Below are 17,761 nucleotides of genomic sequence, written 5' to 3'. Positions count from 1 at the left end.
AACATAAATACACAAATATAAATATTAGTGTTACTTTTGTCAGACGAAACGAGACGAAATATGTTTGTCAACAGCTGTTTTTCCCGTGACTAAGATGAGACGATGAGATGGCACCAATGTTCTAAAAATACTTGACTAAAGCTGTAAATGTGCGTTATTGTTGATGAATAAAAATGAGAGGATAATGTTTTGCAAGAAATAAAAATAAACAAAAACTCTCTCCTTGTTTTCATCTTCTACACAAGAAGAAACGCAACATCCAGTCCAGCTGTGATGTGTTTGTGCCAGCAGTTCTTCTACTGTACTGTCGACTACGTTACGTATCCTCTCGTTGCATGATTCTGCGAGAATCGTCCACTGCTTCACACGGACAGTTATTATTCGTTTGTCATTAACATGCCTTTTTTGCGGAGTAGCCACGACGCCGATCTCTGCCGTGGACCGGAACATTATCTCCCGCTTCTCTGGTTCGTAAACTAAAGTTACTGTCCCTCATGAAAATAATAATAATGATAATATCCGCTCCACATCTTGTGTGTTGGGGGATTTGCTGTGGATCTTTGCCGAGTAAAGGTGGAAAGACGGATCATTCCGCAATCAATAACTTCAAAGTGAATCGCCATTTTTAAATCAAATGACACCTCTTTCCAAACATTGTAAAACAGACAGACATACTGCAACCGGCCAAAGCTGTTTTTCCCCAAAATGAGACATCCTCCATTCTGTCGGGTAGAACTTATTCCGGTGTCAAAGACTCAGCGCTCCAGTCTGAACAGAGCCGGGCAGCAGCGCTCCAGGCGCGAGTATTGTAGGGGAGACCGGGGCCAAGGTAATATTTTACATTTATATCCCTCTGAATCTGCTCGGCAAAAAGAATCTAACTATAAGAGTCATATTATTTAACACCAGTTTTTACTTTATTTTTATTTTGTTGGTGTTTCTAATAAATATAAAGCATCAGAACAAGTGCATCATTTGTGTATTGAATCAACAAACAAGACACTTTTAGCAAAGTTGCATTGAAGATTCATTCATTCAATTAAGTCAAGTTGTTTGTTATTCCAGACATTTAATCAATATTTCAACTGTGGAACACAAGTCAACTGGAATGAATAAACAAAAATCTCTGAAATAAATAGAAAAAGACTAAAATGTTTTGACTAAAACTTGACAAAAATACCTTGAGTTCTCGTTTGACTAAAACTAGACTAAACTGTTGAGCCTTTTAGCTGACTAAAACATGACTACCAAAAATATTTGTGAAGAGTGAACCTTCAATCAATCAATCAATCAATTTTTTTATATAGCGCCAAATCACAACAAACAGTTGCCCCAAGGCGCTTTATATTGTAAGGCAAGGCCATACAATAATTATGTAAAACCCCAACGGTCAAAACGACCCCCTGTGAGCAAGCACTTGGCTACAGTGGGAAGGAAAAACTCCCTTTTAACAGGAAGAAACCTCCAGCAGAACCAGGCTCAGGGAGGGGCAGTCTTCTGCTGGGACTGGTTGGGGCTGAGGGAGAGAACCAGGAAAAAGACATGCTGTGGAGGGGAGCAGAGATCGATCACTAATGATTAAATGCAGAGTGGTGCATACAGAGCAAAAAGAGAAAGAAACAGTGCATCATGGGAACCCCCCAGCAGTCTGTCTATAGCAGCATAACTAAGGGATGATTCAGGGTCACCTGATCCAGCCCTAACTATAAGCTTTAGCAAAAAGGAAAGTTTTAAGCCTAATCTTAAAAGTAGAGAGGGTGTCTGTCTCCCTGATCTGAATTGGGAGCTGGCTCCACAGGAGAGGAGCCTGAAAGCTAAAGGCTCTGCCTCCCATTCTACTCTTACAAACCCTAGGAACTACAAGTAAGCCTGCAGTCTGAGAGCAAAGCGCTCTATTGGGGTGATATGGTACTACGAGGTCCCTAAGATAAGATGGGACCTGATTATTCAAAACCTTATAAGTAAGAAGAAGAATTTTAAATTCTATTCTAGAATTAACAGGAAGCCAATGAAGAGAGGCCAATATGGGTGAGATATGCTCTCTCCTTCTAGTCCCTGTCAGTACTCTAGCTGCAGCATTTTGAATTAACTGAAGGCTTTTTAGGGAACTTTTAGGACAACCTGATAATAATGAATTACAATAGTCCAGCCTAGAGGAAATAAATGCATGAATTAGTTTTTCAGCATCACTCTGAGACAAGACCTTTCTGATTTTAGAGATATTGCGTAAATGCAAAAAAGCAGTCCTACATATTTGTTTAATATGCGCTTTGAATGACATATCCTGATCAAAAATGACTCCAAGATTTCTCACAGTATTACTAGAGGTCAGGGTAATGCCATCCAGAGTAAGGATCTGGTTAGACACCATCTTTCTAAGATTTGTGGGGCCAAGTACAATAACTTCAGTTTTATCTGAGTTTAAAAGCAGGAAATTAGAGGTCATCCATGTCTTTATGTCTGTAAGACAATCCTGCAGTTTAGCTAATTGGTGTGTGTCCTCTGGCTTCATGGATAGATAAAGCTGGGTATCATCTGCGTAACAATGAAAATTTAAGCAATACCGTCTAATAATACTGCCTAAGGGAAGCATGTATAAAGTGAATAAAATTGGTCCTAGCACAGAACCTTGTGGAACTCCATAATTAACTTTAGTCTGTGAAGAAGATTCCCCATTTACATGAACAAATTGTAATCTATTAGACAAATATGATTCAAACCACCGCAGCGCAGTGCCTTTAATACCTATGGCATGCTCTAATCTCTGTAATAAAATTGTATGGTCAACAGTATCAAAAGCAGCACTGAGGTCTAACAGAACAAGCACAGAGATGAGTCCACTGTCCGAGGCCATAAGAAGATCATTTGTAACCTTCACTAATGCTGTTTCTGTACTATGATGAATTCTAAAACCTGACTGAAACTCTTCAAATAGACCATTCCTCTGCAGATGATCAGTTAGCTGTTTTACAACTACCCTTTCAAGAATTTTTGAGAGAAAAGGAAGGTTGGAGATTGGCCTATAATTAGCTAAGATAGCTGGGTCAAGTGATGGCTTTTTAAGTAATGGTTTAATTACTGCCACCTTAAAAGCCTGTGGTACATAGCCAACTAACAAAGATAGATTGATCATATTTAAGATCGAAGCATTAAATAATGGTAGGGCTTCCTTGAGCAGCCTGGTAGGAATGGGGTCTAATAAACATGTTGATGGTTTGGATGAAGTAACTAATGAAAATAACTCAGACAGAACAATCTGAGAGAAAGAGTCTAACCAAATACCGGCATCACTGAAAGCAGCCAAAGATAACGATACGTCTTTGGGATGGTTATGAGTAATTTTTTCTCTAATAGTTAAAATTTTGTTAGCAAAGAAAGTCATGAAGTCATTACTAGTTAAAGTTAATGGAATACTCAGCTCAATAGAGCTCTGACTCTTTGTCAGCCTGGCTACAGTGCTGAAAAGAAACCTGGGGTTGTTCTTATTTTCTTCAATTAGTGATGAGTAGAAAGATGTCCTAGCTTTACGGAGGGCTTTTTTATAGAGCAACAGACTCTTTTTCCAGGCTAAGTGAAGATCTTCTAAATTAGTGAGACGCCATTTCCTCTCCAACTTACGGGTTATCTGCTTTAAGCTACGAGTTTGTGAGTTATACCACGGAGTCAGGCACTTCTGATTTAAAGCTCTCTTTTTTAGAGGAGCTACAGCATCCAAAGTTGTCTTCAATGAGCATGTAAAACTATTGACGAGATACTCTATCTCACTTACAGAGTTTAGGTAGCTACTCTGCACTGTGTTGGTATATGGCATTAGAGAACATAAAAAAGGAATCATATCCTTAAACCTAGTTACAGCGCTTTCTGAAAGACTTCTAGTGTAATGAAACTTATTCCCCACTGCTGGGTAGTCCATCAAAGTAAATGTAAATGTTATTAAGAAATGATCAGACAGAAGGGAGTTTTCAGGGAATACTGTTAAGTCTTCTATTTCCATACCATAAGTCAGAACAAGATCTAAGATATGATTAAAGCGGTGGGTGGACTCATTTACTTTTTGAGCAAAGCCAATAGAGTCTAATAATAGATTAAATGCAGTGTTGAGGCTGTCATTCTCAGCATCTGTGTGGATGTTAAAATCGCCCACTATAATTATCTTATCTGAGCTAAGCACTAAGTCAGACAAAAGGTCTGAAAATTCACAGAGAAACTCACAGTAACGACCAGGTGGACGATAGATAATAACAAATAAAACTGGTTTTTGGGACTTCCAATTTGGATGGACAAGACTAAGAGTCAAGCTTTCAAATTAATTAAAGCTCTGTCTGGGTTTTTGATTAATTAATAAGCTGGAATGGAAGATTGCTGCTAATCCTCCGCCCCGGCCCGTGCTACGAGCATTCTGACAGTTAGTGTGACTCGGGGGTGTTGACTCATTTAAACTAACATATTCATCCTGCTGTAACCAGGTTTCTGTAAGGCAGAATAAATCAATATGTTGATCAATTATTATATCATTTACCAACAGGGACTTAGAAGAGAGAGACCTAATGTTTAATAGACCACATTTAACTGTTTTAGTCTGTGGTGCAGTTGAAGGTGCTATATTATTTTTTCTTTTTGAATTTTTATGCTTAAATAGATTTTTGCTGGTTATTGGTAGTCTGGGAGCAGGCACCGTCTCTACGGGGATGGGGTAATGATGGGATGGCAGGGGGAGAGAAGCTGCAGAGAGGTGTGTAAGACTACAACTCTGCTTCCTGGTCCCAACCCTGGATAGTCACGGTTTGGAGGATTTAAGAAAATTGGCCAGATTTCTAGAAATAGAGCTGCTCCATCCAAAGTGGGATGGATGCCGTCTCTCCTAACAAGACCAGGTTTTCCCCAGAAGCTTTGCCAATTATCTATGAAGCCCACCTCATTTTTTGGACACCACTCAGACAGCCAGCAATTCAAGGAGAACATGCGGCTAAACATGTCACTCCCGGTCTGATTGGGGAGGGGCCCAGAGAAAACTACAGAGTCCGACATTGTTTTTGCAAAGTTACACACCGATTTAATGTTAATTTTAGTGACCTCCGATTGGCGTAACCGGGTGTCATTACTGCCGACGTGAATTACAATCTTACCAAATTTACGCTTAGCCTTAGCCAGCAGTTTCAAATTTCCTTCAGTGTCACCTGCTCTGGCCCTCGGAAGACAATTGACTATGGTTGCTGGTGTCGCTAACTTCACATTTCGCAAAACAGAGTCGCCAATAACCAGAGTTTGATCCTCGCCGGGTGTGTCGTCGAGTGGGGAAAAACGGTTAGAGATGTGAACGGGTTGGCGGTGTACACGGGGCTTCTGTTTAGGGCTACGCTTCCTCCTCACAGTCACCCAGTCAGCCTGCTTTCCCGGCTGCTCGGGATCTGCCAGGGGGTAACTAACGGCGGCTAAGCTACCTTGGTCCGCACCGACTACAGGGGCCTGGCTAGCTGTAGAATTTTCCACGGTGCGGAGCCGAGTCTCCAATTCGCCCAGCCTGGCCTCCAAAGCTACGAATAAGCTACACTTATTACAAGTACCGTTACTGCTAAAGGAGGCCGAGGAATAACTAAACATTTCACACCCAGAGCAGAAAAGTGCGGGAGATACAGGAGAAGCCGCCATGCTAAATCGGCTAAGAGCTAGTAGCTACGCTAAGCTAGCGGATTCCTAAAAACACGCAAAGTGAATAATGTGTAAATAATTTAGAGGTGATTCAGCAGAAGGAGTGCTTTAGTTAAGGCACGTAAAGATTACACTGGGAAACAAATCGTAATCTAGATAACTAGATCAATCTAACTGCGCAGATTAAACAGCTAACAGATACAGAAAAACACCGCTGTGCTCCGGAACAGGAAGTGATACAATACCGCAGTGAGAGCCAACCACCAGTAGAGGCAAGCAAGAGGAGACTAAGACTTTAGTCTAAATTGAAAAATGGGCGACAAAATTAACACTAATATATACCAGAAATACTGCTTGCTACTGTTTTAGTGGCTACTACTGTTCCGTCCTTCTTCCTGTTGCTTCTCCTCCCACTGAGTGAGGAGTTGTACAGTCTGATGGCCTGAGGGTAAAAGGGGTTTTTCAGTCTGTTGGTCCTGCACTTGAGAAGGAGCAATTTGTGGCTGAAGAGGCTCCTGTGTTGCTGATGACGTTGTGCAGAGGGTGACTGGCATCGTCCATAATGTCCAGCAGTTTGTCCAGTGTTCTCTTGGTAACCTTGGTAAGGTTAGACCTTACATAAGTGCCTTGAGGCAACTTTTTTGTGACTTATATAAATGAAAAAAAATGAAATTGAGAGTCTAGCTTCGTACCAACCACAGAGCCAATCCGATTGATCAGTTTGTACAGCCTGGATGTGTCCTTCTTGGATGTGCTGTAACATTTAAAAGAAAAAGTGAAGTGCTGTGAATACTTTGAGGATGCACTGTAATCAGAAGGATTGAGAATCTGAATTGAAAGCCCTCTCAAATTTATTGAGCAGAATGAAATGGCTGTCCTACTCAACTCATCCCTAATTCTAAAACACATTTAAAGTGACAGCAGTCGACCAAAGGGCTGTACATAATTTAAAAATGGGCACCACGTTACCCCCAAATAAATTAATTAAAAATCACAATAAAATTACAACAGGGAATAAAACGGATAAAAGACAAAGTAAAATAAAGAGTAAAAAGTAATAGGAAATAATTTTATTTTATTTACATAGCGACAAATCGCAGCAAAGCTGCCTCAGGTGCAACACAAAAGTAAGGTCTAACCTTTCTAACCCCTAGAGCAAGCACACAGGCAACAGTGGTAAGGAAAAACTCCCTCTGATATTGAGGAAGAAACCTCAAGCAGACCAGACTCAAAGGGGTGACCCTCTGCTTGGGTCATGCTACTGAGAGACCGCAAATAAGGTAAATTTGTCAGCATTAAGCAACAGGAGTAACAGAAGAAGTACTAAGGTGAAACAGATGTAATCACTCATTTAGGAAATGCCAGAGAAAAGAAATAAGTTTTTAAAGAGGCTTTAAAAGTCTCTAGGGACAGGGATGGTCTAATATTAAAGGGGAGGCTATTCCAGAGCCTGTGGGCAGCTGCTACAAACGCTGTATCACCTCTCTTCTTTAACTCGGTTTTTGGCACCTCCAGCAACAGTTGATCAGAAGACCTTAAGGCTCTGATTGGGGTGTAAGGAAAAAGAACCTCTGAAAGATACTGGGGCCAGGCCATTGAGGGCTTTAAAAACAATTACAAGAAGTTTAAAATCAACCCAGTAATGGACCTGAAGCCAGTGAAGAGTAGCCAAGACCGGCGTAATGTGGTCGGACTTTTTCTTTCCCAAAAGAAGACAAGCGGCAGCGTTCTGAAGAAGCTGGAGGTGGTTAAGAGAGGTCTGATCCAAGCCAACGTACAGAGAGTTACAATAATCTAGTCTACTTGTGACGAAGGCGTGAATAACTTTCTCAAGGTCAGTCGTAGAGAAATATGGCTTGGACTTGGCTAGGAGAAGGAGTTGGAAGAAACTTTTTCTGACAGCAGAACTGATCTGCTTATCAAATTTAAAATGGCTGTCAAAAATCATACCAAGGTTCTTCACACAGGAGTGAATTTTGGAACCAGGGGACCCAGGACATGAGCAGAGCAGGCTGTGGTGCTCCCCCCAAACAGGATAACCTCCATCTTGTATTCACCAAGATTTAATAGATTAGCACTCATCCAAGATTTGACCTCACTCAAAGAATCCATTAATGGTTGCATTGGGTCACTGCCGAACGACCTTTGTGGCAGATAAATTTGGACATCATCAGAAAAGCAATGGAAAGATATTTGGTATTTTTGAAAGCTACCGCCGAGAGGCAACATGTACAAAAGGAAAAGAATAGGACCTAGAATGGAGCCTTGAGGGACTCCACAGGTCAGTAGTGCCACATCTGAAGAAAAGTGGCCCAGCTGCACAGAAAAGCTCCACACTATGAGGTAAGAACTGAACCAGGTGAGAGCAGAGCCTGTAATGCCCACACACTGCTCAAGACGACACAGCAGAATCGCATTGTCCACTGTGTCAGAGGCAGCTGACAAATCTAAAAGCATCAGGATGGCAGGCTTACCTGAGTCAGCAGCTAAAATCAAATCATTAAAAACTCTCAGTAGAGCGGTTTCGGTGTCATGTCTGGGTTTGAAGCTAGACTGAAACTTTTATACATAAATGTCATGCTTGGCTAAAAACGACTGCAGCTGGATGTAGAACGCTCTCTCCAGCACCTTAGATAAAAAGGGGACTTAAAATTAGAAAGGATGGAAGGATTGTCATTTTTGTTTTTAATTAAAGCTTTCACCACAGCATGTTTAAAAGCTAAAGGTACACGGCCAGAGGTAAGACTGGTGTTAACCAGTAACAGAATAGTGGCTCCCACTGACTCAAAAACTTCTCTGGGGAGACCAGGAGGAATGATGTCTAAAGAACAATTTGTAGGACGCAGATGATTGACTACATCAGAAAGTTGGGAGAAGGACAGAGGCTTGAACTGATCAAGGGCAGCAGAACACATAGAAAAATCTGAGTCTGTGATGGGCCTAACACCTGGTTTAAGGGCAGACACTTTTGTGATTTTAAAAAAATTGTAAAAGGTTATTACAGAGTGTAGGCGTTGGCACAAGACGGGAGACATCACTGGGATTAATAAGAGCATTCAAGACATTGAACAGGACCTGATGCATATGGCAATTATTTCTGACTAAAGTAGAGAAATAGGTTGCTTTGGCAGCTTTCTGTCGAGATACATTGAGATTATGTTTTTTCCATTTTCTCTCAGTCTGCGTGTTGACTCGTTTAACCACGGCTGTGAGTGTGGTTTAGAGTACCTTGGCCTAAGAGGAGTGAGACGGTCCTACATCTCCGTGCATGTGGAGTTAAAGACAGACAAAATCTCATCGGCACTGAGACCACATTTTCCATCAAGTGTGCACAAAAAAATCTAGATCTGATCAGCATCTGTTTTGGAATGACTGGTGGTACAAACCTTTTATAACCCATTTCATAGGAAAAGATTCATACCTGTTGGCTACGTAAATATGAGATCAGATTGTCCTCCACAGGCAGAGCTTTCTGTGCGTGCTCATCACTTGTGTTGCGATGTATGACAGAGTCCTCTGAGATTTTCCTGTTAAAGAATGAGAGGAGAACGTTTTTGTTGTGAAAATTTACTGTTTCAGTGGCCATAAATAAAATAGAACAAGATGTTTTCTATAATATACTTGAATCAACAGTTCCTCTTGGCAGAGTCTGATCCAAGGTGGAGAAAGGGAAGGATGAAAGAGTACAGAATAAGATTGTATTATTTTACTGCTGTCCTACTCTTGTTGAGCATGTCTCTCCTGTTGTAATGTGTAGCACAAAAATAGAATAATTACAATCTGGTTGACAAAAAATTGTTGATCAATTGTCTAAATGAAATCATGTGTCAGTTCAATAGCTTTATTTTATTTATTCATTTATTTTTAATAGCAATACATATAAATGTACCTGTTTGATCAGTTTCACATAAGCTTAGCTATTTTGCAGGGTTGGAAATTAGTTGGATCGTATCAGTTACATGTTCCTTTGTACGGCTGCACAATATATAATTTCAGAATCATCATCCTAATGTGTACTTCAGCAATAGTTACATTGCTAGTAAGTGATCTGTGCATGTCAAATTAACTGAGTTGTCAGAATTTGATATTGAATTCAAGGTAAAGTATTTCCAGGAAATGTGAACTTGTTTGCCAACCACCACACAGAACCAACTATAAAAGTATAATATTGTAAATTATATAACAGCTGAGTGGATCCTTGTCATTTGATTGGTGCTTTGTGTGTCACGTGACATAGATTATTCATTCTTTTTGTGCATTTAGAATGCAGTTTGGTTCCATTTAACGTGTAAATTTGCTTCCATACGTTTGCGGACCCCGTCCACTAATACGGACAGCGTTTAGCTAAACATGCAGAGTTTGTTTTGCTGACAGACGACAATTTGGAAGAGCTAATTGATGGTGCTAGTTCTCCGAACACACGCGTGCACACACACAAAACAAATCCGCTGTGCTGTAAGCCGTCTGGAGGCATGAAGAACTGTTAGGAGGAAGTTAGAATGAAAAGCTGGACTAATTTCTGACGTGATTTCCCCCCCCCCCCCCCCCCACTTATTTTTAAACTCCTATTTAAAGTTCGTGTTGGATTGTTGATGTCAGAGCAGCAGTGTTTCACCAAAGCTGGACAAATTTCTGATGTGATTTTAGGCTAGAGTGAGGAAGTACACAAACTTTCTTTTTTCTTTTTGGAAGTACACAAAAGTCCCTTTTCTGTTTATAAATCAATAATATAATATCAAATGACAAGGATCTATTTTAGCCATTATATAAAACAAATAATAAATGTTTGTGAGTTCAGTGATATGAATATGTCATGAGGTCAAAGCAGGAACAAACCATTCAACGAGGCAAAGCCGTGTTGAATGGTTTGTTCCCAGGTATGTTTCCTGGGTTGTTTCTTTTCAAAAATGGTTTGAGTTGTGGTATGTTTCCTCTGGTCAGCAGCAGTTGCATGTAGGAGTTTTATTGTGAAATGTTACAACAGAAGTCTGTATTTGACTGTGGCAGAAACTCTTCTAGTTATTAAGCAGTAAAACTGTCCTGAAAATTAGCAATAGAACATCGCCACAATAGAAGACATACTTGCAAAAACACAGTTGACACTTGTATGGAAATATTTCAGCTATATAACAGGTGCTAACCAAAGACAGGCACTTTGTTAGGAGTGCCATTCAGTTTGTTTGTTTTTAAATTCAAATTTTTATTTACTCTACAGTTGGATTTCCCTGCTGTTCAAGTTATCTGTGGACTGTGGACTGTACTGCTGTTGTTTAAACATTGTTTTGTTGGCTCCTATGATCATTAGAAGCTGTGATGAGAATAAAGGAGATCATCTCTGAGGATGTGATGAGGGCTTCAGCAGCATCTGGAGGACAACAGTTGCCTGTAATACCACCAATTACACTCTACCCTCAGCCTCCCCGACCTGCCATTCCTGCACCTGTGCCACGGATGCCCATCACCAACTCGGTATCAGGCCAGGGGCATCGGCCTGCGGCTCCTCATTCAGGGGTAGGCAGATATTTAGTTTTATTTACATTGGTCCAAATCACAACATACAACACCCCCTGTCCTTAGACCCTCATATTACATATACTGTATGTTGATTTAGATGAAATTCTATATATAGTCAGATTTTACTCTTCTTTTTTAGATATACCTTTGTATACTGGCTTAGTTCCACCTTAGAATTGGAATATAATATATAAGATATACCTTACTGAGCTTAAAGAAAATTGGTTCTAAAATGTTTTTCTCTCAGATTGCTAAAGAACAGGTATTAATCAAGGCGAGCGCGTTCTGAGCATGAAGTGCGAGCCGTTCGGAAGTATGTCTTAATCAGTGGCATAATTGTAATGGAGCTCTTCACCATGGAGGAAAAAATAAATAAGTAAATAAAAATGCTTGTACACAAGTATAATCCATTGTACACTGATTTCATTCAATAAACATGCAGGGGTTTTTTTCCTCTTCTTTTTCTCAGTAAATAAACAAAGAACACGGCAGCCAGCCACAGTTACTAGCAGGGTGTGGAGCCCTGTTTTGGATTGGTAGGGAGAATCGTAGACTTGTATTTAAAAAAAAAATAGAATAAATTAGTTTGTCCAGGTACCTGTGGCTCTTAAAATGGAAGCAATACAAATGGCTGTGATTCCTAAATGGTTATTGGTGCATTTCTGTTAAAGTACTTGAAATAACTGTTTCATTTGAGCTCCGCTGTGGTGATGTAGGGCAGCACAGTGGCTTTGTGATTGTTTCCTTACAGCAGGAACGTCCTGGGTTCACGCCCTGCCTGGTCTTTTTTTTTTCTGTGGAGTTTGCATGTTCTCCCCATGATCTTGTGGGTTCCCCCTGGGTACTCCAGCTTTCTCCCACTTCCAGAGACATGCAGAACTGGAAATGTCTGGGCCTACAAGTGTTTAGTGAACTAGTAACTTTATTGAACATGTACAAATTGTACGTAAGACAATGCCGAGCTTAGGCAGCCCTACGCCGAGCTTATGCAGCACTACGTGGTAATACGATGAGGGACGCAAAGGGGTCTGCGAAATAGACGCAAAAATTAAACATGTTTAATGACAGGTTAAATTAAACATGTTTAATTTTTTCGCTGACTTTTAGCGTAGACCACACTACTGAACTCCAAGCCTTCACAATTGTACACTACCCTACTATGCCAGTTTGGCGAAAAATGCTTTTAGGTTTTTTTTATCAGTACATACCTGCATTGCTCGATTTAATTCATCCCGCTGGACTCTGCTGAACTTTGTTGGCAGTGAAGCTTCAAAACCACAGAAGAAGCAGCACTGGGCCTAAACTGCAGAAGAAGAGGAGGCGAGCCAAAGCTTCTCCCCCTGCTTGCAACATACGCAGACATTCCTGCATAATAGCTGCGCAGCACAATGCAACTGTACACAGGCCAGGTGTGAAAGGGGCTGAAATCTTATTGCTGGGGAAAGGACAGCTAATTGTTGTGCCGCCATGCTTGTCCTTTCTCTTTGTGTTTATTTAAATGGAGATACAATTTTCTGTTATGGAGTGACACTGGCAGTGTCCTGGTATTACAAATGGACATTAAATCAAAATTTTTGAAACCTGTTTAACATTGCCACATTAACATGTGCTACATTAAAGTTTTGCACAATATTAAATCGACACAAACTTTCAGTTGTGTTGTACATCTCCTATGGTTTACTGTGCTTGGCAACACATGAGTTCGCTAATGGAGGTTAAGAAAGTGAAGCAAGTGAAGACCATGTTGCTCTCACTGATACCCACCTCCCAAATAAAACAGCAGAGAGAACATCTGTGGTTTACAGTGAAAAACCTTGGATTACTGCTTCTGCTTACAAAACTGTCCTAGTAACATTTATTTTTGAGGTCAATGGAGAAAGTCCACCTGAAGGTCTTATTTAGAGATTTCTCTTGTGTTTTTCTTTTTTTGTTCTGTACCACCAGAATTTTGTGCACACAAAGATTTTTGTGGGTCTGGACCATGCCTTACCCTCATTCAATGTGAATGAAAAGGTTGAGGGTCCTGGTGGTTCTTACCTGAATCACATCCAGACAGAGACGGGGGCTCGGGTCTTTCTCAGGGGAAAAGGTTCTGGCTACATTGAACAAGCATCTAAACGAGAGTCCTTTGAACCTCTTTATGTCTACATCAGGTAATGGTCATTGCAATACTCTATCAAAAATCATATGGTTCTAAATTAACGTTTGTGCCACTAATACTTAACACTGAGCAGCTAAAGTTGACCTGATTGTGTAGAAGTTGGTTTGTAGTTGAATCACCATTTTTAATGTGTTTTGTGTAAGGAAGTGATTCCACAAAGGTCACATGTGGTTGCAAAAAGCAAAGCATGAACTTAAATCAAGGTTTCATAGCTTTTTGGCTCTGTAGTTTGTTGATCTTTATAAATTTCTGGTATGTTTCAGCCATCCAAATCAAGCTGGATTGGATACGGCGAAGAAACTGACTGAGAGTCTGCTAAAAACTGTAAGTTTGTGTTTTTCACTACACAAATAAATTTCTATAGTGATCTGAATGTCTGAGGTAGAGAAAGGTGAAACGATTAAAGTATATTGTTAGTGATGCCTGCCTCCTGAAGTGAACATGGTAGTCTGAGCCCTGTTATTTTCAGGGAACGGCTAGAATGTTCTGCACCAACCCGTGATGGCTCTGAGCAATAAAACAATCAATACTGCTCTTGTGGGTTGTTTTCTTGCTCCTTACAAAGCTTTCCTATCCCCCATGATTCAGGTGACAGATGCATATGCCCGAACAGTGTCGACATACACACCCACCAGCTCAAACCAACGTGAGTGTTCTTACGCGTTTTGTAAACAAAACGGAAATTCCAGCAGTGTGATTGTATATCTAGTACTGGGTGACTGATTACATTCCTCCTGTGATAGTTGATCCTCTCTTGATGTCTTTAGTGGATCAACATTATGTTGGAGCAATAGGTCACAGTTGTCAAAACACCCTGTGTTATTCATCATGTCATATACGATATTAACTGGACATTCTATACTTTCATTTCAGCATATGCAGCACATGGATTTCCACCTAATAGCAATTACTCTAGCCAGGCGTCCTGGTATAGCTACCCAGCAAATGGGTATGCTGGTGGCTATTCAGCGTACCCAGGAGCCGGTGGTTATTGGAGTAATGCAAATGGTCCCCCAAGTCATTCTAACATTTCGACAAACCCTCCATCTTCTCAGGCAATGGTTCAGTATCCAGTGTGTCCAAGGAACCCGCATCCATATCTCAACCAGGTAATCACCAGTCAGTAGCAGTAGCCTGAATTTAATTGATATTTGACAAATGAATCATTCAGTTTTTACCAGGTAAAATTGCTAATTTTTATTGCAAATTACCAGAGTAATGATGCACCATGACCCAAACTGTTGCAATAATGCATTCTGTTGGCTGATATATTTTCCACAAATAATATATTTCAATGAGTCGATTTGAGTGTATTTCATGCCACTGTGATGTAAGTACAACCTTTCAAAGAGCAGTGAAATTTTAATTGAAATGTGCAAAAAATTATTGGAATATCCTGAATAAGTTAAACAAAATAAAATCACACCAAAAAATGTTTAGTTGTTGACATAATGTCTCGTTAATGATAATAGGCTTGTGACTCTCGTTTTATGCTAACCCAACTCCAAAATGTTCCCATGCCAGAGGTGTGAAAATTGGATTTGAAACGATTTCAGTTTGGACTCAGTCTTCCAAACTTGCAGGTTGGAATTGTGCAGTCATGAATACGTTATCTTCACCTGATCTGGTTTTGGGGGGGAGCATATATATACGTCGCACTGGACTATAAGTCGCACCTTTTTCTCTGTTATGAGCGCTTTAATTTGGCATTTTTGTGCACTGTTGTAGCGTATTTTATATTACTGGCATTTATTCTTTTATTATTGGAGTTTATTTTGTTTAGTGCTTTGATGCTCGGGAAAGTTCTGTATAAATAGTCATTATAATTACTATTATTAATAACAAACTTGTGAATATTCTGTATACGAGTCGCAACGGAGTATAAGCCGTAGGGCCTCCCAAACTATATATATATATATATATATATATATATATATATATATATATATATAAACGAACAAAAATGCAGCTTATACTCCGAAAAATACAATAGTCATGCGTCCTGAGAATGCAGAGCAGGGGCTGTTATGTAGGGTGTAATTAGGTCAGCTATGTAGGGAGGCGCTATTTTGTGAAAGATTTCATAAGGTAGTAACAAAACCTGAAAATCAGACCTCACAGCAACAGGAAGCCAGTGAAGAGAGGCCAGACTTGGTGATCAGACCTTCTAGTCAAAATTCTAGCAACATTATTTTGAAGTAATTAGAGACCTCTAATGCTGGACTGTGGTAAGCCAGAGAAGAGGACATTGCAATAATCCAGTATAGAAGAGACAAAGGCATGAATCAGAGTCTCTGCATCAGCCACAGACAAGATGGGATGAATCCTTGCTGTGTTACAAAGGTGGAAGAAAGCAGTCCTAGTGATTTCTTTAATGTGTAAATCAAAGGACAACATAGGATCAATATTACCCCAAGGTTCCTCACTGATGTATAACAAAGTCCAGGTTAAGCGGTTAGTCTTGCTGGACAAAGGGCCATCATTTCAGTCTTGTCCAAATTTAAAAGCATGAAATTACTTGACATCTAACTTTTCACTGAAGCAAGGCAATTCTCTAACATCTTGATGTGCATGAGATTGCATTGCAGTTATTGTCCTATACAACTAAGCATCATCGGTGTAACAGTGAATAGTAATCCCATAGCTTCGGAGTTTCTGCCCAAAAAAGTGGGGGGCCTAAGACGGACCCTTGTGAAACCCCATATCTCATGGGAACAAGGTTTGAGGTTACATTATTGTATAGGACACAGTGAGATTGACTGGGTGAGTAGGGTGTTAACCACAAAGGACATTCCAAGTAATCATAAAGTGATTCTCAAGTCTATCCATTAGTTGCAGTAAATGCACCAAATTGCATGTAGTATTTCTAAATCTTCAGGGGGAGATTCTGCAGGTCTTGCGAGATCATGAACAAAATTTTCGATTCCTGAATACCCCCTCCGCCCAGCCCCTATGGGCCACTCACATCACTGTATACTATTCACCAAAAATACCAGCGGCTGCTGGCATGTGCACGGTGTGTAACTACTGGGTGTATGCAGTGTTTAGTGGTGTATAATGTAGGGTGTCGTTTTTAGATGTCTTTGTGTTCCAATTTTCACTCTGGATAAAAAAAACGGGTTTTAATCAGTTCAGTATTGAGTTACAGTGCTTCATGGCTGTACAGTGTAAGCTTCTGAGGCATGCTAAAAATGTCAGCGTAAACAGCTTCTTGTTTCCACTGAATTGCACTGAGTCATTATAAGTTGACTGTTGATGAGGATCTTGTTCGTGTGCTTGCATTTACTGAGGTAAATGTACTTCCATTGTGATCCTTAAACTGTTTTAGTGAAAGGTTTAACACAGAAACATCTAAAAAAAAAAATAGGGTCCAAATAAAAAAAATAAAAAATCTCAAGAGCCTCCTTTAATGTACAGAGCCTTCGTAGTTAAAGTGACCAGTTATAGTCCAGTGGATAAGGGAAAAATCGTTCAAAATGTGATAAAAGCACCAAAATTGACAGAGATGTTCTTTAAGATATGGAGAATTATAAATAATTTAAGATAGGGATCCACATCAAAATCTGCTTTGGTTAGTCAGACCAGAGAAAAACAATTTTAGGCCTAAAATAGCAAAATTGTGAAAATTCCAGGAGGTGGACAGGTTTCAACAATAACTTGTAACTGACTGTTATAATCAAAAGAAGTGTCCAAATTTGCTATTTGTGTCAAAAATATCCAAATATACTAAAATATACCAACTAATTTTCCATTAAGCCTTGGATAAGCGGTATGCTGGGTTTGATGAGGAGTATAGGAAAAGATCCCTAACAAATTTTATGATCGAGTGGATTGCATTTCAAAACTTAATGTTGTGACCAGATAATTTTGTGTAATCCCAGAAAGTACCTAATAATTTTTCTACCTCTTTTTACTGTAATAATAACAGCCATCTATAACAACTATAAAACTACCTAAAAAGTGCCATGTGTCACTATAATTAAGGGGTAGGGGTGATATAATCCTGTTCTGAATGAAAATGTATAAATATTTCTGGACAAATGACATATCAAATAAATACCGAGATTATGTGTGTTTATTACATAAATTATTAATGCTGATTTCTGAACTATTAAGTCAATTCTAACTGCTAAATTCAGCAAAAATAGGCTTATGGGCTTGTCAAGAAATAATACAAGGGGCACATATCCAAGTGACCACTCTGGTCATTCAAGCATTGAACTGCTTTTTCAAACATTTTTAACTCTTCCATTGAAAAACATCAGAGGATGATACCAACTCAGTTGTGGAGGGTCAGCTGTCAAACAGCAATGGTGATATTATAATAATTTAGTCCTGATGGCAGCTACCACTACAGAAGCAAAGAGCAGTGCATGGTAAACTTGTTCTATAGCATTTACAGAGGCCCCTGCATGCTTTCTTGCATCCAAATTTAAT

At 39.8% G+C, this 17,761-nt stretch overlaps 1 protein-coding gene and 1 long non-coding RNA gene across 5 annotated transcripts in view; one reads left to right on the top strand and one right to left on the bottom strand.

Moving 5' to 3' along the window:
* Positions 1–17,761, top strand: part of LOC117531767 (KH homology domain-containing protein 4-like) — a 57,732-nt gene that overhangs the window by 27,946 nt on the left and 12,025 nt on the right. For all 4 annotated transcript variants that reach the window (XM_034194930.1, XM_034194912.1, XM_034194921.1 and 1 more), the window contains exons 6-10: positions 10,955–11,160; positions 13,108–13,316; positions 13,588–13,648; positions 13,913–13,970; positions 14,198–14,433. In XM_034194930.1, coding sequence (XP_034050821.1) covers positions 10,955–11,160; positions 13,108–13,316; positions 13,588–13,648; positions 13,913–13,970; positions 14,198–14,433 — 770 coding nt within the window. The remainder of the gene's footprint in view (positions 1–10,954; positions 11,161–13,107; positions 13,317–13,587; positions 13,649–13,912; positions 13,971–14,197; positions 14,434–17,761) is intronic.
* Positions 5,992–8,149, bottom strand: LOC117531789. Its single transcript, XR_004566736.1, has 3 exons — positions 7,987–8,149; positions 7,475–7,477; positions 5,992–6,002 (listed from the first exon to the last, which is right to left on the bottom strand). It is a non-coding gene; the product is annotated as an uncharacterized LOC117531789 (long non-coding RNA).

Source organism: Thalassophryne amazonica, chromosome 2 (assembly GCF_902500255.1).
Source record: "Thalassophryne amazonica chromosome 2, fThaAma1.1, whole genome shotgun sequence".
Classification (NCBI taxonomy): Eukaryota; Metazoa; Chordata; class Actinopteri; order Batrachoidiformes; family Batrachoididae; genus Thalassophryne; species Thalassophryne amazonica.
Note: the sequence above shows the minus strand (reverse complement) of the source record. Positions and strands in the feature narration are given on the sequence as shown.